The following is a 21,609-nucleotide window of genomic DNA, read 5'->3' as shown; positions in this document are numbered from 1 at the left end:
TTCTTCCTGTGGAGCTGCCCCGCGAGCCCCCAGCTCTCCGGCCGGGGCGGTGTCGCGGGAGGGGGTGTTTCGGGTCAAGTCAGTGACGGCGCTACCCGTCACCCCCCCCCCCGCCCCGAGAAGCTGTCCTGAACTGCCAGCGCCTTCTGCACGCACCGGTGTTTGAGGGGTGACCCTGCGCTCCGCGTAAGGAGCCTCGGTCTTGGCCTCTGTGAAATGGGGCTAACAGGGCCTCCAGGGCATAACCTGGGGTCTTTTGGATGCCAGCGCAGGGGCTCGCTGGGCTTCTCCCTCTTCCCTCCTCCCCACACCCCACCCTACCCCCCACCCCCCCCCCCCGCAGCCCCAGGAAGGCCTGGGACCAAAGCAGGCTTCCCCACCCGCAGCTCCTAAGACTCCCTGGTTGGCTCTCCCAGCCAGGCTCCCCGGATTCGCGGCACCGCGCTGGGAGCACCTCCCATGAGCTGGAGGCCTGAGCTGGGACCGAAGGGAAGCAGCTCTGGCTGGGAGGGCTGCCTGGAGGAGGTGATGCGCAGGCCGCACTCTGAAGGTTGGTCTCTGAGGCCGAGTGCGCCCTCCCACCATCCCTCCTTCCCCGTGTCCCCTGGGTCCCCTCTGTGTCCCGCTGAGGACATTGGCTCGCTGGCAAGCATGTGGCAGCAGCTGGGACTCACCCCTGCAGTCAGCAAATGTTTGATGAGCGGCTTCCTCGTGCCCAGCAAGGTTCTAGGCCCTGAGGACCCGACTGGCAGTGAACTAAAGCCGGGCTGCCCTGGGGGGGGGGGTTGGGAGTGGGGTGGGCAGGCAGTATCCACACTGCAGGCCGTGAGGACAGGCCGTGTCTGGGCGGGAGAAGGAGGCATTTGACCTGGGCCAGAGCGACAAGACCCCTGGCTCCACGCTGGGGGCGGGGTCGGCGGAGCAGAGGAGGCACAGGGTTTGGTGTCACCGTGGGCAGCCGGTGGGGAAGGGACAGGACCTGGCGGTGGCTGCCAGGCTTTATGAGGCAGGTGGAGAGCCACACTGCGAAATGCAGGCACCGCGGGGCCTTCCCTCAAAGCCGAGGCCCTGACTGCCACCCACACGCGTGCCCTACAGGGAGATCACAGGACTGGCTGCCCGGTGGCCTCGCCCTGCAGCTGACCACAGCCTCCCCTGGGTCAGTGCAGGCACGGGGTAGGGGGGTAAGTGGCCCTGCAGCCGCCCTGTGAGGTCAGGATCATTGTTGCTCCCATTCTCTAGATGGGGAAACTGAGGTTTGAGTTGCTCGGCAAAACAGCATTAAGCAGAGTGGGAGGAGGTGTGCCTGATTTGGGGTCCACTACCGAGGTCAGGCCAGCTGGCACGTACCTCATAATCCCAGGGACAGCTGGTACGGGGGAGACAAACCCACTGAATCCAGGTTCTGCCCAAAGACTTGGCAAATTCACATTCAAAGGAGAGCAAGCTTGAGCCTTCCCATGCTGTCCGGGGCAGCTGGGCAGGTGGTGACTGGGGAAGGGGAGGGGTATGGAGCCATAGCTCACCGCTGCCACTGCCCACAGCCCTGGGAACCAGCTCCCGGGCTAGCACAGGACCCCCACACCTCAGCCGGCCTGCACAGGCCCTGGGGAGAGGTGCCAGGGACGCCTGGGCCAGGGCAGGGGGGGGGGTGGTGGCTGGCTCTGCCATTAGCTCTGGGTCAGCAAATGGATGGATGCAGGATTGGGGGGGAACTCGGGGCTGGGCAGGCTAAGCCGGTTAAATTAAGACAGCGTCAGGGGTGGGGAGCCCAGGAAACCCTCCTGCCTCTGGGCTCCCAGCCCTGTCTGGGCCCCTCGTGGGCCCCTTCACCTGGACGTCCTGCCCTGGACAGTGGGGATGGCGACAGCACCCGTTTGAGGACAGCTCTGCTGTGGTGCCTCACTGCTGGGGCCTGTGTGGAGCCCTCAGCTGGGGGCTCGGCTGGGATTTGCTCCTCGGCTGCTCCCTCCCTCTTTGGCGGAGAGGTGACCTAGGGAAGGCCCTGTCTTCTTGGCCTCCGTGCCTCCCTTTCCCCCAGGGGTTGGCTCTCAGTGTTCAGTTGAAGGCAGATGAGACCACTGGTCCTGGAAACTATCGGCAAGCAGGATGGTCTCAGGGTCCCCTGGGGCGAATCCCGACTCTGCCACCGTCCGTGGGGGCCCTGGGTGAGTGCCACCACCTCTCAGGACCTCCGCTCCCTCCTGGCAGAGCCTGGACAAACCTGGGCCAGGCGCCAGGACTACGCATCAGAAGGGTAGCGGTCCTGCACACTTTTTCCCCTTTTGACTTCCTGTCGTTGGACTTTTCTGCCTTGTGCTCTCCTCCATCCCTTCCACCCACACAGGGAGGAGGAGGGAGGGAGGGAGAGGAGAGGGAGGGAGAAGGGGAGAGAGAGGAAGGGAGGGAGGGGAGGGAGGGAGGAAGTTTGGGGGAGAGCCCCCAGGTGTGCACTAGACCCGCAGAGGTTTCAAGGACAGCCGAGCTCAGCAGGGGTCCCAGAGGAGTTGACCCCTGGGACCCCCGCCCGGCAGGGTCTCTCCCTGCGCCAGGACCCAGTGTAGCCAAGTCCATTGGGCCGCCCGCTGGCAGCGGTGGCCGGGGAGGGTGTCTGAGAGGCAAGGCAGAGGCAGCGGAAGTTCTAGAAATTCCAGGAAAGGCAGCCCTTCCTGGGGTGGGGCCGAGCAGGCCCAGGGCGGGCGTGGGGCTGAGGAACTGGGGGCCGCCGGACCCTGAGGGGCGTTTCTGATTTATGTCCAGAATATATGTTGTCCACCTGCTTACACCTGCTCTGGGGCTGTCTCCGGTGACGGTGACCCTCGGCAAAGCCCTGGGAGGAAGCACTGCCCCCACCCGGGCGCACTCCACTCCTGGCTCAGGGACCGGCCACTCCCCGCGTCACGGCGAGTCTGGGGCCACGAGCTTTGCCCACTCAGCTCTGCCTCCACTGAGGGGAGTCCTCCCTCAGTTCCTCCCTGGGGCTGTCCCCCCCCCCCCCCCCCCGTGGGGCTGCCCCGCGGCGCGGCGGGGCGGGGCGCCTGGGACCGGAACTGCGGGAGGACTCCCCGCGGCTGCAGGGGAGTACTCTGCCCGCAGCCCCGCACTCACAGCGGGCCAGCCCTCCCTTTGCCCTCTGCAGAGGTCGGTGGCTTGGACCATTCTGCATCAGCTCCGCCCCTCCCCCCCCCCCAGGAGAAGGCTCAGAAGGAGTGCTGCTGGGTGCAGGCCCCGTGCGCCCCCAACCGCCTCCGCCCCCGCCCCCCAGGCCGCGCAGCTCATTTCCTCCGGGCGCCTGGTCCCCCCACCCCCCCCCCGCCCCCATACAGAGCGGTGCCAGGTGCACACGGTGCTGGGGAAGCTCGGCCATCTGGGGTCCCTCGCACTCTCCCGTTGGTGTGGGGGAAGGCGTGGTCTCCGCCCTCCAGGAAGTGGCTTTTCAGCTCCGCGGATGACATAGGGGTCTCAATCTCCTCGCGGCCTTGGGGTGGGGAGGGGGGTCCCCAGTGAGCTGCAGGGAGCAGGGGGGCCGCTGGTGCCACTTAGCTGCCAGAGGAGGGGAGGGCGCGGCCGCCGTCTCAGCCCCTTGGGGGCGTCCAGGGCCCCTCCCGGGCTCCTTGCTGCCACTTGCACAGCTTGGCTGGGTCAGTCCCATTAGCAGGTGCATCATCCCGCTGAAAAAACTGAGGCTCAAGGGGGCTGTGGGCCCCGAGCTTGGGCGTGGAGTACCCTGAGGCGGGAGAACGGCTGTTTGTGGCATCCTGGTCCGCCAGGAAGGACAGCCCCCGGAACCGCGCAGGGCAAGGGCCGAGCTGCTTTCAGAGACCCTGAGCTGGCCCTGCAGGGCGGCGGGGCTGAGACCCTGGCAGCTCAGCACAGCCCTGGGGACACCCACCTCCGGGTGTCTCTGCAGGCCTTAAATGAAGGTCTGTCCTTACAGACTTCCCAGAGGAGCTCCTCCCCTCGGTGGAAGGGGGGAGGGCGTGGCTGGGGTCTGATCACGGCCCCTGTCTGGGAATTACATTAAAAAATATATTTTTTAACATTTATTTACTTTTGAGAGACAGAGAGAGACAGAGCATGAGTGGGAGAGGGACAGAGAGGGAGACACAAAATCCAAAGCGGGCTCCAGGCTCCGAGCTGTCAGCACAGAGCCCGACGTGGGGCTCGAACCCACGAACCGTGGAGGGCTCTCTGCCCTCCACCTTGTTTCTGGTTTTAGGAAGAGGAAATGAAAGTGAGATTTCCACTGAAACGTGTACCAGACAGGCCAGGCTGGGCACTCCCCCCCCACCCACCCCCCACCGCCGCTGGCCTCCTCCGCTAACCTTGGGCTCAGAAACAGCCAACAAAACATGGGCTCCCTGGATGCCAAGGCTGCTGCTGGCCTTCAACTTGGGCCCCCTGTGGCGGCGATCTCGTCCTTGATGGATTCTGGGTCTCGGGGACGCTGTTCTTCCGTGGCTACGTGCTGGGTCACAAAGCTTGGGTGAGAAGGACGCTGGGGCCTCGGGACCCCTCCCGCACCGTGTGTTTTTCGTAGGGATGGTGTGAGGATGCAGGGCGGTCCTAAGGGAGGAAGCGCCCATTCGCACACCTCGGCCGAGAAGGGTGTTCCTTCGAGCCAGTTCCCGAAGTGTCCTCAAGGTGGTGCTGTTGGGACAGGACCCGCTCCTCCAGCCCCTGCGTGGCTTCTGCTTTTTAAGCTTTCAGAATAATAAATTAGCCTTAGGTGCCTACCTCCTCTGCGCTGCAGAATTCCAGCAAGATCTGGTTTATTTAGAGATTCGGGTCCAAGAAGCTGTTTTGTTTTAGCACGTCCTCCCCTGGCCCCGGGAACGTAATGTAAGGCGATTTGGACCCTCGCTGTTTCTGGACGCATTCATTCGGGAGTTACTTTCCGGCCGGTTCTGCAGACCACTTGTCGCTGTGCCGCGAGCCGCTGGGGGCACTGTGGGCTGAGGACCAGGCCCCACCTTGCACGCGGCGGCCGCTGGTTTCCGCCTGCAGCGGGGACGCGGTACAACCTGTTCCGCCTCCCACCTCGTGACCCCCGCCAGACTGGTCCTTTTGGGGTGCCCCACAGAGGCCGGAAGGTTCACCCCTCAGGAAGAATGGTAAGCACGGGGGCTGCGGGCACTGGGTGAGGTTAGAGACCCGCCAGGAGGCCGGACCACACCCCTGGGGGCCCGGCGGAGGGGTGAGGGCGCAGGGGACCGCTGGGCGGGGCGCGGCGTCGGGCTTGCTGTCAGCCTGAGGGGCGCGCACGTGGACAGAGGCTTCTAACTGAGGGGCGCAGGCAGGACTGGACCCCGCCCCACCCCCTCAGGCATGAAGCTTTCAGGAAAGCTGCCATCACCCGACACTCCTCGACGGCACGGGTTTGGGGTGTTGTGTGAAGTCAGGTGAGCGGCACGTCCGACCTGATGGGCCCGGGAGCCCAGCAATCCAGCGCGCCCACCCCGCCACCAAGGGGTTCCCCTCCCTGCCCACCCCGGCGTGTCCGATCCACACGGCTGTCCCCAGGCAGACTCTGGCCAGCCTCGCGGGGGATCAGCCCAAGGAGGGAGCCCCGGGGAGAAGCCAGCAGCAGGAGCCACGTGCACGGGGGAGACAGGATCCCAACCACGCGGCCGTAGCGTGACTTGTCTGACGCACTGGAAACGGGGTCTTGTCGAGGAAGGGAGCGGATCTCTGGGCCCACAGCTCCTCTCCAGACACACACACTCCCCTGGACGGCCAGCCTGGCCAGCCTGCCTCAGCCCCAAGTGTGTGCACCGGCCTGGACCTCTCCTCTTCCTCGGAGCGAGCGGGCTCTCACAGACCGTTGCTCACACAAGCTGGGACCCGGCTTCTGAGGCCCAACATTTCTGTTCATCCTCACGAGTGTGAGTAAAGGGGACGGCAGGAACAGGAAAAGAGGTGGTGAGCGATCTTGTGTGGCAGTGAGTTCCCTGTTAGGGGAGGTGTGCGAGCAGCAGGTGGATGACCCCTGTTAGGAAGATTCTACACTGAGCCGTTGTTCGGGACCCTCCCTCTGAGTTAATTTTCCAGGATGATGTCCAGGCGTGGCTTAAAGCCCGCTTTCTGGCTTGCCTCACCCAGGCCCAAAGAGCAAATGACCGGTGTCCCCGGTAAGTGTGGAGGGACCCCGGCCCAAGCTGCTGCACTGGGGGCTGGTGAGGACGTAGGTGGCGTCGTGGGCTGAATGACGTCCCCCAGAGACGGCAGTCCTAATCCCAGAAAACACACACGTGACCTTGGGTGCCAAAACGGTCTTTGTAGCTGTGATTAGTTGAGGATGTGGAGATTATCCAGGATTACCCACATGGGCCTTAAATGCAATTACATGTATGCTAATAAACGGGAGACAGAGATCACACACACACACACACACACACACACACACACAGAGGGAAGACAGAGGCAGAGGTGGGGCAGGGCGGCCACAAGCCCATCACTGCCTAGAGCCCCAGAGGGGCACGACCGTGTGGACACCTGATTTCGGCCCAGCAACACCGATGTCGGACTTCTGGCCCCCTGGACTCTGAGACAATCCATTTCTGTTGTTTTAAGCGGCCCAGTTTGTGATTTAGTAGCGTGGCCAGGGCCGGGCGCCCCCACAGGAATGCTGGTGGCCGGGCGGGGGGGGGGGGCTCGCAGCCCCACAGAGCTCGGGCGGGGCCGGGGAGGAAACCCGAGCCTCCTCTCCTTCAAGATCTTTGTGACACTTGAGGTATCAAGCTTCTGCCAAGGGCGGAGCGGATGTTCCGAGCAGGCCCTGCAGCGAGACCCGGCACGGCGGGAGAGCATCTCGGACGAGGAGCTGGCGTCGGTAGGGTCTCCCCGGGCCGAGCCTCCAGTCCCGGCCGGCCGAACCGTCTGGAGCAGCGTCGGGCAAGAAGGCTCACTGGACCGGGGTGAGCGGGGTGCTGACTGCCTCTCCCCGGGGGGGGGGGGGGCTCGGAGCCTTGGGCCAGGGGCTAGGAGGCTGGGGGGCAGTGGTGCCTGCTGATGGCAATGTCACTGATCGGGGTCCGAGGGGGCGAGCGTGGGGTGGGCGGACCGGGCTCAGAGGGGGCAGGAGGAGGGAGGAGAAGGTATAATCTCATCAGCACACAGCAGCTGTGTGCGCTGGCCGGACTCCAAATGCAGTGCTCCCTTTCCGGGTCTAAACTGCCCGTCCACCCACATGGGGGCCCGGTGGGGGGTGACGAAGGCGAGGGGCAGGGACAGTCCCTCACCTTAGGTGCCGCTGTATGCCCATTCGTCTGGCAAAAAAAAAGAAAGAAAGAAAGAAAAAGGAGGTACGCGGCCTGTCGGCAGGGGTGCGGAGGAGAGGCGCCCCGTTCGGGGCTGGTGCAGGTGTGAGGCGCGGCAGCCGGCTGGAAAAGCAGGGTGGAAAAGCGTATCAGTGGCACACGCACGTGCTACTGGGCCCCTGAGTCCTGCTGCGGGGTTTTGTCCCATAGCAACAGAGGGAGCCACACCGAAGGGGACAGGGACACGCTCCCGCGGGAGAGGACGCAAACCCAGCGCCCCGTGAAGGCGGACACTAGGAAAGGAAGACGGGGGAGGGTGCGGCCCACCCGCCAGGGGATGGGCGCAGCCGCCACGCGGGGGACAGCCGAGCCGCGCACGAAGTCACGCCCCGGACGGAGCCCGCGTCGAGCGGCGACTCCGAAACCCTAGGGCCTCTGCCGTTGCCGCCACGCACGTCTGTGTCTCCGCGGGTCTGCGTGGGGTTGAGTGGGTCCGCGGGGGAGGGGGGAGGTGCCCCCCAGGTGGGCGGCGTGGGTTTGCAGGGGCACAAGCTGTGGGGGGCGGACACTGAGGGCGACCACGGCAGAATGCACGTGAGCCCAAGACGGCGCAAGGGCCAAGGGGCACGGACAGGGCGTCCACCTGTGCGTGCAAGGGACAGATGTGTGGGTGCGGGGGTGGGGGGCGTGCTGTGAGGGTGGCCGTGTGGAGGCGTGGAGGGGTGTGCAGATGCGTGAGGGTGTATGGGGACAGGTGTGCGTGTGGGTGTGGGTAGGCACTTGTCTGTGAGCGTGGGGGGCGGACGGGGGTGAGAGCGGGTGTGCATGCGTGTTATACGTGTTTGTAGATTGCGTGAGCGTGTACAAGTAGGTGCGTGTGTGTGAGGCTGTGGATGTGTGACGGGAGCAGATTGAGTGTGCAGGCGTGGGGGGGGGCGTGGGGGTGTGAGGGGTGGGGGCGAGTGTGCGGGGCGTGGCTGGAAGTGAGCGGGGGACGTGGGGGGTGGCCGTGCGCCCGAAGGGGCGCAGGAGAAGCCGGGGGGCGGCGGAGCCCTAGGGGCGGGTCTCGGGGTGGCGGGTGTCCAGATGGCCCGCATTATCTCCTTTACATCATCGCGGACTTTTCACATTTCCAGATCCTCCGTGCCGGGCATGTATTATTTATACGATACGCAAGTTCTTCTGCGGTGGAAAGAGATTGGGGTGAGGGCCCCGGAGGGCCGGGGGAGCGGGGCAGGCGCCTTGCCTGGGCCGGGGGGGGCCCTCGGGGACGCCCTCATCCGTGTGGCCCAGGGGCCGGCCTCGGGGGGGGCTCCCTCGGCCCCTGCTTCCCTGGGTCGGGGGCTCGGTGCCCAGACAGTCCTGACCTCGCCGGCCCCCTCCGCCCCCCCCCGGGGTCCCCCGACCTCTCCCCCACACCCTCCCCCCCATTCCACCGCGGGGTGGCCCCAGCAGGATGACCCTCACCACTCTTCCCCCCCCAGGGGATCACTTTGGGGACGTCTTTCTCCATTTCTTTGTACTCACGCGGGGGCTGCTGGAACTCAGGGCCACACGCTGGGGGGCTCAGGACGGCAGAGGGCGACTGTCCCTCAGCTCTGGAGTCCGGAAGTCCGAGATGGGGGTGTCCCGGGGCCGCGCCCCCCGGAAGGCTCCCGGTGGGGTGTGGGCCCAGTCCTCCAGTCCTCCCTGGGCCGCCCCCGTGCGTCTGCCTCTCCAGCGTGCTCTTTCTAGAAGGACACCAGGATCAGAGGCTCGGCGACTCCAGTGTGACGTCATCTTAACTAATTACACCTGCCCCCAAATCTCAGGACTCTGTCCCCAGCTCGGGTCACATTCTGAGGCACTGGGGGTTAAGGCTTCAACACAGGAATTTCGGGGGGACGCGATTTAGCCCCTCACAGAAGCGGGCGCAGGGGAGTATAAGCGAACATACCTTATGTGGGGGTGTGTGTGTATATGGACCTCATGGTACTTGCCCCCCCCAATTTCTCACCTTCTGTGCTCTGGCTTGCTTCCTTCCCCCCCATTCCCGCAGGTGGGGGTCCGCTATCGAGAGCACCCCCTTCTATCTCAGGCTGCAGGAGGAGGCAGCGTGGCGAGGAATCACCGTACTATTTACATAGCCAGCTCCCCGCGTGGGCTCTCGGTGGTTCTCCATCGTGGCCTGTGGCAGTGAGTTACCTCCGGGTGGTCCACAGCCCTGCCCACGGTCTTTCTGGGGGAGGGGGGGTTGTGAGCGTCGTGAGGTCACACGTATGAAGCCCCAGACGGGGGCCTGCCCACAGCTGGGGCTCCGGGAAGTGCTCGCTGAACCCGCTGGGCTGGGCGTGGGACCCACTACTGTGTGTGGGGAGGGTGAGGGGTGGGGCCCTGCGGCAGGGACACCGAGCAGTGTAGGGGGGCGTTCCTGGGAAGAGGCTCCAGCTGGCACCCTGCATGGGGGTGGGCCACAAACGCGGCCTGCTGGGCCATCCGTTCCAGGACCAAAAGGGGCGAGCCCGCCAGACCGTGGGGTTCCCACGCTGCCGCTGGCCGGCTGAGGTTTCCAGAAACTCGCCCCCCCCAGCTCCTGGGAAGAGGTTCCCCACACTGTGGTCCCCGCCCTTATTCCAGACTCATTTCTCCAAGTCACTTCCGATCAAGGTCACGAGCAGCCCAAGCTGTCTGAGGGTCCCCAGTGGCTGGGAGGTAACTCTGAGCACAAGTCTGCTCCATTGAGGAAACCAAGCCCCGCCTCCCCCGGACGGTCCCCTTCATACTGGACCCAGCCGTGCCTGCCCCCCTGAGCCTCAGAGACCACAGCGTCACAGGTCTTTATTGAGGCAGGAACCGGCAGCATCTGGCCAGGTGCAACCTTGCAACACATCATCACGCTCCAGAACAGTCCTGACATGTCCAGCCAAGGGGTGTTTTCTGGAGCAGCAGTTTTGGAGACAGTGTCTCCCGGCCCCAGGGAGCCCGGTTATGCGCATTTCCCGGGGGAGAAAGTGCTGCTCGCTGGGTCCCAGCGGTGGGCGCTCTGCAGGGCTGGGACCCAAATTCTCACATGGCCCTGAAATGTGCTGAGAAAAAAAACAAACAAACAACCTGACGGGTGGATGGAGGGCCGGATAGACGGGCAGATGTGGAAAAGCAAACGTGCTAACGGGAAGAATCTAGATGTAGGCATTTGGGTGTTCTCTGGCCAATTCTTGCAACTTTCGCACGTTTGAAAGTTTTCAGAATAAAACGTTGGGGAGAAAACATACCGCCTCGTGAGTGAGAGTTATCAGCAAGGTCCAGGGTTCGGGGGCGTCTGCTCTGGGGCGGGGGGAGGCGCGGGAATCAGGTGGGCGCTCACCCCAAGAGAGGACAGGACAGGACGGGACGCGGCCACCAAGCCTGGGGTAGGGGTGAGCAGAGGGGGCCGGCCCGGCTCTGGCCCAGGCGGATGCTCCCCGCAAAGGCCCTGACTGACGGTTGGAGATGGAGGTGCCTCTTCGCACGGCTCCCCATTCCCAGGGGGGCTCTGTCAGGGCCGCTGACCCCGCCAAGGGGACAGGGGTTGGCACATCTTTTCACCTGGCCCCTCTCACGCGAGCTGTCAGTGGGAAGGGCTGGGCCCCTTCCGGGCGCTTCCGTGGGGAGGGGGTGTCTTCAGGACTGGCTGTTGGCAGGGTGATGCTCGCACCCCCCTGCTCCACGGGCTACGGTGCCCGGGATGCCATCTTGTTCCTCCCACCCCTGCTCTCCCCTCCCCCCACTCCCTCCTCCTCCCCCCCCATCTTCTCCCTAACCCACCCCAGGGAGGGGAACTCTGGGAACCATCCCCTTGACGCCTTACGAAAATTAGCTTCCTCTTTCGAGTGCTTCAGACGGGGGACTTTCGCAAGGAGGGATGTGGCTCGAGCCTCAAACGCAGCCCGAATAATTTTCAGACATTTGGTCTTTCTGAGAGCAAACATTTGGATTACGCACCAAAGACCTGCCTGCGCCATGATCTCCCCCACCAGCCCCTCGCGGTGGACTCCGTTATCCTCGCTTCCCAGCAGGGGTGTCGGGGCAGGGTCGGGCCCATGGCCACGGAGGGGGGCTCAGCAGCTGAGCTCAGTGCCTGGCTGCGCATCCGGACAGCTGCAAGGACACTTCGCGCTGGCTGTGATGTGGGGAGCAGATCATCTGACAGGCCGGTAAGGAGGCACCGGGGCTCTGCCCGCGGCCCCACTCGGGCCCCCCCGCACCCGCTGACGGACCCTGGAGACGGGGCCTCTCGGCACGACCGCTGCCCCCACTCGGACCCTCCCTTGGGCTTGGCCATCTCTCGTCCACTCTGCCATCACTTCCAGCCTACTCCTACGGCTCTGCTTTAGCCCTGACACCTCCCTGGTTATACAACCTTCAGTGGCTCCCTGTTGCTCTGCAAACTAAGAACCCTATGCTCTAGCTCTCCGCACACAAGCCCTCTCAACTGTAACCCATCCCCACTCTCTCCTCCCTGGCAGCAGGTCCCCCTTCACACCCCTGCCCCTGGTGTGCAGCGACCTCATGCTAGGAATAACCAGAGAACTGCTACCTAAAACAACCTGGCTCCCCCCACCCACCCACACACACACGTCACAGGGCCACAGAGGAAAGTCGGGTATGAGCAAGTGCTGGTGAGGGCAGGGACACGGGGAGGGCTGCTCCGAACAGTCTTTCTGAGGTGCTGAGTGATGGCGCATCTGTCCAGACCCTCACCCGGGAGCGCCATCTGGGGGCACGCACCCCTACACCACTCTCAGAAAGACGGGCAGGTCTGCCCCTCCCCGTGATACGCACGATCACGGCGGGAGGGCTGGCTCTCCACCCCTCTCCTTCTCCCTCCCCTGCACCTCCTCCCTCCTCCTTCCCCCTCCCCCTCACTCTCCCCTCTCACACCCCTCTCCCTCCCCCTCAGCCCCTCCACGTTGGGTCTGGGAACCCAAGTGGCGTGGAAGCCAGGTCTCGCGGAGGAGACCCAGCCTCAGTCCCAGATAAATGAGCCACCGGGCTTCAGATGCGTCTGTTTAAGTCTTCGAGCGTTCCCGCCAAGGCCCCAACATCATGCACAGGAGGCAAGGCATCCCAAGCCCCAGACCCCACATGGTTGTTGTATACCCCTAAGTTTCGGGGAAGTGTGTGATGCAGCCATAATAACCAGGACAAGGCGGCACGGCGGCTGGGTCAGTACCCAGTGATTTACAAATCCGTGCCACGCGGATCGGCACGGATCTCAAGCTTCTACTTTGGGGGGGGGAATAAGGGACAGCGGAGATACACAAGAGCACGGGGTGGGGGTGCGGCGGGCATGAGGGTGAGCTAAGGCCAAAGGGATAGGGGTGAGCGAGGACGGAAGCACAAGTAAGACGAACTGTAATTCAAAAGTGGACATTCCCGGGGGCGCCCGGGGGGGCTCAGTCGCTTACGCATCCGACTTCGGCCCAGGTCGTGACCTCGCAGTTTGTGAGTTCGAGCCCCTGCGTCAGGCTCCGTGCTGACAGCTCCGAGCCTGAGCCTGGAGCCTGCTTGGGATTCTGTGTCTCTGTCCCTTCCCCACTCACGTTCTTCTCTCCCTCTCTCAAAAGTAAGTAAACATTAAAAAAATTTAAGTGGACATTCCCTGAAATTATTCCAACCCCCCCCCCAAATAGCTTATTAAGACCAAACAAAGCAGGTGGAGACCGGCTGCAGGTTGCTGACTCCCGATGGGACCTTCCGGGATTATTCCCACGTTGACGACCAGCTCTGAGCTAGGCACTTGGGACACAGGTGCCAGGGCACAGCCCCTGCTCACTGTCCAGCTGAGAAGACCACCCAGCGTCCTCTAGGACGGTTTGCTGGGATCCCACCGTGGTCCCACTGCACAGGGGAGAGAGAGAGAGAGACCCAGAGGGGGGAAGGAAGGACAGGAATGGACAGAGAAGAAATAAGCGGGGGCGGCTGCGGGGTGCCTCACAGACACGGAGACACAGGCACGCTCTACTTTTCTGCCCCAGGAGTCTCTCTGCCCAGAGCCTGCCCACAGGGGATGGCAAACGTGAGCTCTGGCCCTCTGAGCGCCAGAACCTGGGCTCAGGGCCCTAGGCGGTGGCGGCAGTCTCCAGACAGCGCCCCCAGGGACGAGTGCCGGAGACCGTCCGGGCCGGAGAAGGGCCAGCCCCTCAGAGCTGCCCGCGGGTCTGAACGCAGACAGCCTCGGTGGTGGCGATCCCCGGTTCCCGCCTCTGCAGACGGTCCTGTCTCAGAACTGGCCTCTCCTCCCACCTCGATGCTGGGCTGCCCTCCGCTCCGGCTCTGGGACCGGCCCTGTGCACAGCGGCGGGAGGCCTGGGCAAGCGCTACGCGGCGGGCGACCTCTCGCCTCCCTGGCCGACCCCACGGCCCAGCGGCGACCATCTGCGGCTCTGCACTGCCCGCCTTGCGCGCTGGAGCTCGGCCGTCACCGTTGTCGTGACCGTCTCGGGGACCCGGCGCCGGGCGCCCCAGCCGCTGCCCCGTGCCCGCGTCAGGGAAGCGCCCTCTGCAACCCCCACAAGGCCCGTGTGGGAGACAGGAGAAGGCCCACGCTCCTCCGCCGCTAGCTTTCAGCCCGTCCCCGACCCGGCGGTGCAGCAGAGGCAGGGGGGCGACCCTGGCAAGAGAGCACTGAGGCTTGGGTCCCCCGCCTGGGCGCACCCAGCCCTCCTCCCCACAGCCTGTCACCGCGGGGCGCTGACTCCCAGAGGTTCACAAGAAACAGGATGTGAGGCGAGGCGCCCCAGCCCCTGCCCCGGGCCACACAACTGGAGAGCAGAGAGAACTGAACCCAGACTCCGGAGGAAGCCCCCACGCTTGGAAATCATGGCAGTGAGGGCACCAGCCTCTCAGGCTTGAGGTTCGAGAAGTGTGCTGAAGGAGGGCCCAGGACAGCTCCCCTAAAGTGGGTGGTTACGTCCCCACAGCCATTGTCTTCTTATCTGGGCACCTCTCGGGCCTCAGTTTCCCCGACTCTCAGAAATGCCCTCTGATTAGACCCTGTGGTCAGCTCCCACCCACCCGGCTGGCACTTCTCTTCCCAAACGACTGGGGTTGCCAGCTCTCCCCTTGGCTCAGCCCCTTCCGGCTCCGACCCCTTGGAGTCTCCCTGACCCCAGGAGCCCCCAGAGTGTAATACTTGGAGACCCCAGCTCTCTCCACTCTTGCACAGCGTCCTCATCTACAAAAAGGGGGGAAGAGCCCTCATCTCCGTGTCTGCCTCCAGGCTGGGGAGAGCCCCTGTCACCGCCAGGCTTTGCCCCTTCTGGGGCCCGATGTGAAGGCCAGAGAAGATGGGCCCGGCATCTGGTTCCTGAGGCTGCAGAAACCCCCTAACCCCCCAGAGGTCCTTCCCATCAGCCGCGGGGAGAAAACCAGGGGCTGGTGAGACGGGCCAGGGCAAGCCGGCTCCTGCAGGCACTCCAGAAAAGGCACACGGGTGCGCAGCGTTTCACCTCCGCGGCTGCAGGCCGGCAGAATCCCGCGGGCTACGCCTCCTCCGGGCCGGCTCCGCGGCCTTGCCACTCCGCTCCCCCGTCCGACCCCAGGCCCCGAACGCCGGAATTCAGGCCTGCCAGAGCCACTTACCACACGGTGTGGTCTCTCCTCGCCTCGCCTCTGTTTTCCCCTCTGGAAAATGGGGTTGATGCTCCCGGCCGCCGTGGCTGATCTGAAACTCGGAGCGCCGGGAGCCGGCCTGCAGCCGTCCCGGGAGAACGCGGGCAGCACGCGGTTGGACAGGGGCCACCCCGGCTGGCACTGGGAGGCGGGATGTTGCCCTCTCTCGGAGAAAACCCGCGTCCGGTGAAGCCGGCTCCACCCGCGCGACCGCGCTGCGACCCGGTGGCTGGGCCGTCACCTGCTCCCGGGCGGAGCTGACACAGCCCCGAGGTGGCGGCGTGGCCCGGGACGCATTTCTGTCGCCGCGCTCCCCGCTGCAGGAACCGGAGGAGACTCCCCACGGGTTCAGAGTCTAGAAACGGAGGCTCCGTGAGGGATGGGGCCTGACCCCCAAGACCTGAGCGGCCAGGGGCACTGGCTCTCGCCCCCACCCCCTTCCTAAGGCCCGAGCCTCCCGGGGAGCGGGACGGCGGGGACCCGCTCTCCGGGAGCGGGACCTCGGGCGCGCAGCGGGCGGGGCCACAGGAGTGGGGGTGGGGGCGAACACCTCCTTACGCTCTGAGGCTGAGCCCGGGAACGAGAGGGTTCCATGCACCCCCCCCTACCCCGGGGCACTGAAAACACTTTATTACGCGTGGGCACCGAAACCGGCCGCAGCCTCGCAGCCCTGAAGCCGGCTGTGGCCCGGCCTCTGGCGGTGCTTGGAAGTCGCGGGGTCTTCACGCCCCGCTCGCACGCGCACCTCCCCACGCGCGCACACCCGCACATACCACGCTCGCGAGCGCGCGCACACTCACTCACGCCCGGCGCAGCGCTCGCCCCGCCGCGAGGCAATTACGGCCGTGGCCGGGCGCTGATTGGCCAGCACGGCTCTCTCCGGGGCCCCGCGGCCAATGGGCTGCCGCCCGGCCGAGGCCACGCCCCCTCCCACCCCCCGGCGCGGGGGCGGCACGGGCCCGGGCGGTGGATCACGCGGGGCCCGCCCGGCCGCGACCCCCGGCCCGGGCTCCCCGCGGCCGCCCCCACCCTCCCCCCACCCCACCCCACACCCGCCTCGGCCGCGCGACCGCCCGCGCGCCCGGGTCCCGGCGGCGTCTCCGGGCCGCGGCCGCACTCGGGGGCCCCCACCCCACGCTGCCCCCCCCCCCACCCGGCGACCCGCCCGGCCCGCGCCGCCCCGCCCCCGCTGGCCCCTCCCCCGCCCCTCCCCGCCCCCAGCGGGGCCGGCCCGGGCGGCGACCAGAGCGGCGACGTGAAAGGCGAGCAAGGCGGCTGCCCGGCCGGCTGTCGGCGCGCACCCGCTCCCGGCCCAGCCCAGCCCCGCGCCGAGGCCGCCGCCCGCCGCCCGCCGCCCGCCGGGGCCCGACGCCAGCGCTCCCGGCGGCGGCTGCAGGGCCCGGCCCGCGCGTGCGCCGGGGGAGCCGCGCGCCCCTGTCCCCAGCGGGGCCCGGGACCCCGAGGAGCCCGGCAGAGCCCGACGGGCCCGCGGCCGCGATGCCGGACGAGCTGACGGAGCCCGGGCGCGCCACGCCGGCCCGCGCCTCCTCCTTCCTCATCGAGAACCTGCTGGCGGCCGAGGCCAAGGGCGCCCGGCGCGCGGCCCAGGGCGCCGGCGGCCGCGAGGACGAGGAGGAGGACGACGACGACCCGGAGGACGAGGACGCGGAGCAGGCGCGGCGGCGGAGGCTGCAGCGGCGGCGGCAGCTGCGCGCGGGCGCGGGGCCCGGCGGGGAGGCGCGGGCGCGGGCGCTGCTCGGGCCCGGCGCGTTGGGCCTCGGTCCCCGGCCGCCCCCCGGGCCCGGGCCGCCCTACGCTCTGGGCTGCGGCGGCGCGACGCGCTGGTACCCTCGGGCGCACGGCGGCTACGGAGGCGGCCTCAGTCCGGACAGTGAGTGAGGGCGCCGGAGGGGTGGGCCGGGCGGTGTGCTCGGGGACTTTGGGTCCGTCGGAGGCCTTTCTGGGCCACCCTCCTTCTTGTGTGCAGCGGGGCCCCAGCGGAGCCCCTGGTGGGGGCGGGTTTGGGGGTCCACTCCCTGGGTCAGGGTCCCCGTGCGGGGAGAAGGCTTTGCAGGGCTCGGGCTTCACCCATGGCCGGACTCTGCGGGTCCCAGGGAGGCTGGAGAGCCCGCGGAGAGGAGTCTGGGGACCGGGGACACCAGGCAGTGGACGAAGAGCGAGGGAAGCCGGGTGGAGAACGAGGGAGAAAGAAAGCACAGGTCGGATGGGAGAAGAGGGAAGGACGGAGGAAGAAGGAGAGGGGTGTGGGGAGAGGGGAGCCCGGAGAAGGGAAGTCGTAACAGCAGGACCCTCTGGCTTCGGCGGAAAGACGGGAGGGCAGCAAAAGAAGGGAAGACCAGCAGAGCCAGAAGGGGCAACGTGAAGGGGGCTGGAGCAGAGGGAGCCACTGACTGGGGGTGGGGGGGGGTGCTGGACACACGGGCAGGAGCATCTGTGCCCCCACTGCCCCATCTCCTCAGAGAGAGCCGCAGACAGGGCCTGGGCTGCTTGGGCCTTGGCCTTGGTCCTCCCGGGCACCATGGCCGCAGCTGTGCCAGGCAAGAAGGCGCCCCTTCTGAAGCCCCCAGCCCCACTCCGCTCTCTTCCTTTGCTACCCCTCCCCCTCCACGTCTTTGTTCCCCGCTGAGGGCTCAGAGGCTGGGAGTGGGGGTTCTCAGCCCCAGAGCCACTCATCCCCCCCCCCAGTCCTGCCCCCTCTCCCTGGGGTCACTGCCCCTGCGGGGACCTGCCCCTTGGAGGAACACCCCTGGGAGGAACACTAGGAAGTCATTCCAACTCTGGCCCCCAGGCTTGGCCAGCACCCCACACACATATATGCACACACCGTAAAGGCAGCTGTGGACTCTTAACAGGCTCTTGCTCCGAAATCCATCAGTGTGTGCTGGGGGGGTAGGTGGACCAGACCCCTCTCACCTCTTGGATAAAGCCCCTCTCTGGAGTGGGAGAGACCGTTTTGCAAAGGGACCCACCTCTCAGAGCCCATACCCAGAAAGTCTGGGGTCCCCACCCCTCTCACTTACGCTGGACCAGGTCTCAGTGGTTTCCCTGAAATCAGGTGACCAAGTTTAGTGCCCGTCCGTGTTTCTGAAAAGATCTGGCAGGGTGAAACGTGTCCCCCAGCTTGCCCCAGAGTTTCATCTGTGCCTACGGCCCCGGTGGCAGCTCCAGGAGACGTGGTTCCCCATTTCGTGCGATGCGGGTTAGGGTCCAGGTTTCCCACCGGGGCTGGCAGGCCTGGCCGGGTGTCTTGTAGCGATGGGGCCTCTGTGAGTCTGGGGGCTTGGGGTGTCGGGGAGGGGGTGGAGGCAGAGGCTCCACTATCTAGGGGCACACAGCCTGGAACCCCACTCCTTGTTAGCACCGAGAAAGCTCACAACACCGGGGTTGGCCAGGGGCACACGCAGACCTGCACACCTCTGTGAGCACAGGGGTATGGCCAAGCACACACAAGATCCCAGCAGTGTTTGCGGGCCTTACAGACGCTCACGTTGCCGCCACACCGCTGTCTTCCCAGGGCTGGCGGGGCCACACTTCGCTTAGACTGCCCCCCTGCCACGTCTTGGCACGGGAGCCTCAGGCCCAGGGGAGGCGGAGGACGAAGCGGCCTGGGCCCGGCTGGGACCCCGCAGGCTGGCCGCTGCCGATTTCCAGCCGGCCTGGATTCTGGACAAGCGCCTGGGCCCCCGGGGCGACCCCTCACCTGGGAGGGACCACCCCTTGTCAGCCCTGGGGGGCATCTCCTTGTGGGAGTTCGGGTGAAGCTCAGAATTTGCAGCATGAGCTCAGGAACCCTGTGGCCTTCTGTGACCCCGAAGCCACAGGCTTGGGATGCCGCGCAGCTGCTGGGTGTTTGGGCAGAGCCCCATTTGTCTGTGCTCCCTTTGAGCACGACTGGGGGGAGGGCGGGCGTGTGTGTCTCTGTGGGCACTTGGGTGAGGGGTACAGGAAATGGGGAGTGAGTGGCCAGCCAGCGTCACCTGGAGTCTGGGGGATCGTCTGCTTTCGTTCGTTCTCGGTCTTGGGATGTTTCTGTGCAGGCGGGAAGGGGAACACTGCGTCCGTTTCTGAGTGGTCGGGGAGGGGTCACTGCAAGTCTGCTTCTGTGTCTGGGACGCGTGGTGCGGGCCTGGGTGCTGGGCAGTCAGGGAACCCGTGTGTTTTCCAGTGCGTAGGCGCCTCGGAAGGACATCTCTCGTCCAGCCCTGTTGTGCCTGCAAGGCCTTCCCGTGGTTCAGCGCGGAGGGAGCCAGTGGTTACGGGAGTCGCTCTCCTTTCGGCGTTAATGCCCGCGTGTTTGTGTTTCTTTCTTTCCCCCCCCCTTTTTTTTTTCTCGTCTTTCCTCTGTCCTCCATTGTGGGTGTGCACTCGTGAGGGACAGTGAGCCGGCCAGCCTGCTGGTCTCCAGCTCACCTCCTCCCGGCTCTTCCTGCACCCCCTGGGTGAGAGCCGCGGGCCCCGGTGCGGGGTGCAGGGCCCTGTGCAGGGAGCGCTTCCCTGCCTGCAGCTGTGGGCGAGCCCGTGGGGGGAGGAGTCGGCCGCAGAGATTGGGTCTGGGCGTCAGCCCCGGAACCGACCGTGTGCCCCTCTCTCCCCTGCAGCCAGCGACCGGGACTCACCGGAGACGGGCGAGGAGATGGGCCGCGCCGAGGGCGCCTGGCAGCGGGGCCCCGGGCCGGGAGCGGTGCAGCGAGAGGCGGCGGAGTTGGCGGCGCGGGGCCCGGCGGCCGGCGCGGAGGAGGCGGCGCAGCTGGCCGAGGCCCCGGCCGCGGCGGGCGAGGGGCGCGGCGGTGGCGTCGGCGTGGGCGGCGGTCGCAAGAAGAAGACGCGCACGGTCTTCTCGCGCAGCCAGGTCTTCCAGCTCGAGTCCACCTTCGACCTGAAGCGCTACCTGAGCAGCGCGGAGCGCGCCGGCCTCGCCGCCTCCCTGCAGCTCACCGAGACGCAGGTCAAGATCTGGTTCCAGAACCGCCGCAACAAGTGGAAGCGGCAGCTGGCGGCCGAGCTGGAGGCGGCCAGCCTGTCCCCGCCGGGCGCGCAGCGCCTGGTCCGCGTGCCGGTGCTGTACCACGAGAGCCCCCCGGCCGCGGCCGCCCCCGGGCCCCCCGCCGCCGCCGCGCTGCCCTTCCCGCTGGCGCCCGCCGCGCCCGCGCCGCCCCCGCCGCTGCTCGGCTTCTCCGGGGCCCTCGCCTACCCGCTGGCCGCCTTCCCGGCGGCCGCCTCCGTGCCCTTCCTTCGGGCGCAGATGCCCGGCCTGGTGTGAGCCCCACGCGCTGGGCCCACTCCGGGTGGCCGTCGGGGACCCCTGGGGCGCACCCGCGAAGCGTGGAGGGGGGCCGGGGCGCTCCGAGGGCCCCTCTGCCCCCCCCCCTCCCCCGTGGCAGGCTGCCGCCCTGGCCCCAGTCCTGTCCCAAGCTCGTGCAGAATGTAACCGGGGCGTCTTCGACCGCGGCTTCCAAACAGGCCGGATCCCTGGCAGGGAAGAGGGCATCACAGAGAGGCAGTGCGCCCGGCAGGCGGCCCGGAGCCCCACAGGCCAGGCCTCAGCCGCTCGCAGCCAGCGCGGGCCCAGTCCGAAGCAGGCGAACGGGCTGTCAAAGGTGCTTGGAAGCCACCGCTCCCCGTCTCGCCGCCCCCCTCCCCCAACACAAACGTCCCTTCCCAGGACTGCGCGGAGCCCAGAGGCAGGCCTCAGGAGGACTGTGATCAGCCTCACGGCCTCGCCGGTGGGTCCAGCAGAGGGGAGCCCCGGGGAGAGCGCCCATGTGCAGGGGCCGGGGAGAAGACCCCGCCAGGTGGCCCTTCCGCCAGACCGTCTGCTCTGCGCCCCGGGCGGACGGGAGCTCCTCTCCCGGCTGCGGCCTCCCGTTCTTCTGGCGAAGACTTTTTTAAAAACGAATCTACTTATTTCGTAACGGAATAAAAGGGACGTTTTCTGGACGCTTTCTGCCGCTGTGTGGTCCCTGGGGCAGGGCCCCCTCAGAAGCGCCTGTCCCCCCTTCCTGGAGCTCTTTCCAATTCGGGCGCCCAGGTCTGGGGACTTCCCCCCCCCCCACACAGGAGGCCCAGCAGGACCTCAGGTGGGGGAGGACGAGGGGACCGAGCGTCCTGTGTCCCACGGTCCTGGGGCCTCCACAGAACCCGAAGCCATGAGTCGAAGCACCCGCTGGCACCCTCCTTTGGCACAAGCAGCTGCCAGCTATGTGGCTCCCACATCCGAGTCCCCGTCCTGCACTAGCGCTGAGAGTCACCGTCACGGCTGGCATACCCGCTCTTCTTTCGGCCCAAACAAAACACAGTCCCAACAAGGTCAGGGGGCAAATGCGGCTCTCCAGCTTCCTGTCCCCCTGGGCCATCCGCAGGCTCTGGCAAGCTGGGGACTGAGCCGATGGGCTCTGAACAAAGCTTATCCCAATAGCCTGCATTACGGTGGCCGCCAGCTTCCATCACCCCCCCCCCCAGGACCGGATTTCGGGGTGAATACAGGGTCCCCTGTGAGGGTGTTTGGGAGGGTCACTTCTGTAACAGAGTCCGGCCTCCTTGAAAACCTGTCTCTGTCCCTCAGCTTCAGCCTCCCGGGTTGAGACGCACAGCATCCGGGCCACACTAGGGGCTCGGTGCTCTCCCTCCGCGGAGGCAACAGACGGCCCGGCCCGGGAGAAGGCGCCGCTGGGGTCTTCCCTGGGCTGGAAGTCCATCT

At 66.5% G+C, this 21,609-nt stretch overlaps 1 protein-coding gene and 1 long non-coding RNA gene across 2 annotated transcripts; one reads left to right on the top strand and one right to left on the bottom strand.

Moving 5' to 3' along the window:
* Positions 1–6,257: 6,257 nt before the first annotated feature.
* LOC122479098 lies at positions 6,258–15,727 on the bottom strand. Its single transcript, XR_006296229.1, has 4 exons — positions 14,862–15,727; positions 8,787–8,989; positions 7,242–7,382; positions 6,258–6,903 (listed from the first exon to the last, which is right to left on the bottom strand). It is a non-coding gene; the product is annotated as an uncharacterized LOC122479098 (long non-coding RNA).
* A 561-nt stretch (positions 15,728–16,288) lies between these two features.
* Positions 16,289–20,849, top strand: HMX1 (H6 family homeobox 1). The gene is made up of 2 exons (XM_043573095.1): positions 16,289–16,782; positions 19,511–20,849. Exons 1-2 carry the CDS (start codon positions 16,389–16,391, stop codon positions 20,170–20,172), a joined length of 1,056 nt encoding a protein of 351 aa, XP_043429030.1. The 5' UTR covers positions 16,289–16,388; the 3' UTR covers positions 20,173–20,849.
* The last annotated feature ends 760 nt before the right edge of the window (positions 20,850–21,609 follow it).

Source organism: Prionailurus bengalensis, chromosome B1 (assembly GCF_016509475.1).
Source record: "Prionailurus bengalensis isolate Pbe53 chromosome B1, Fcat_Pben_1.1_paternal_pri, whole genome shotgun sequence".
Lineage (NCBI taxonomy): Eukaryota > Metazoa > Chordata > Mammalia > Carnivora > Felidae > Prionailurus > Prionailurus bengalensis.
Note: the sequence above shows the minus strand (reverse complement) of the source record. Positions and strands in the feature narration are given on the sequence as shown.

Bases quoted from the DNA above. Each gene is read 5' to 3' on its own strand.
- HMX1 (XM_043573095.1), top strand. From the start codon at position 16,389: ATGCCGGACGAGCTGACGGAGCCCGGGCGCGCCACGCCGGCCCGCGCC. The intron at 16,783-19,510 runs GTGAGTGAGGGC...TCTCCCCTGCAG, and splicing joins AGGCGGCCTCAGTCCGGACA to CCAGCGACCGGGACTCACCG.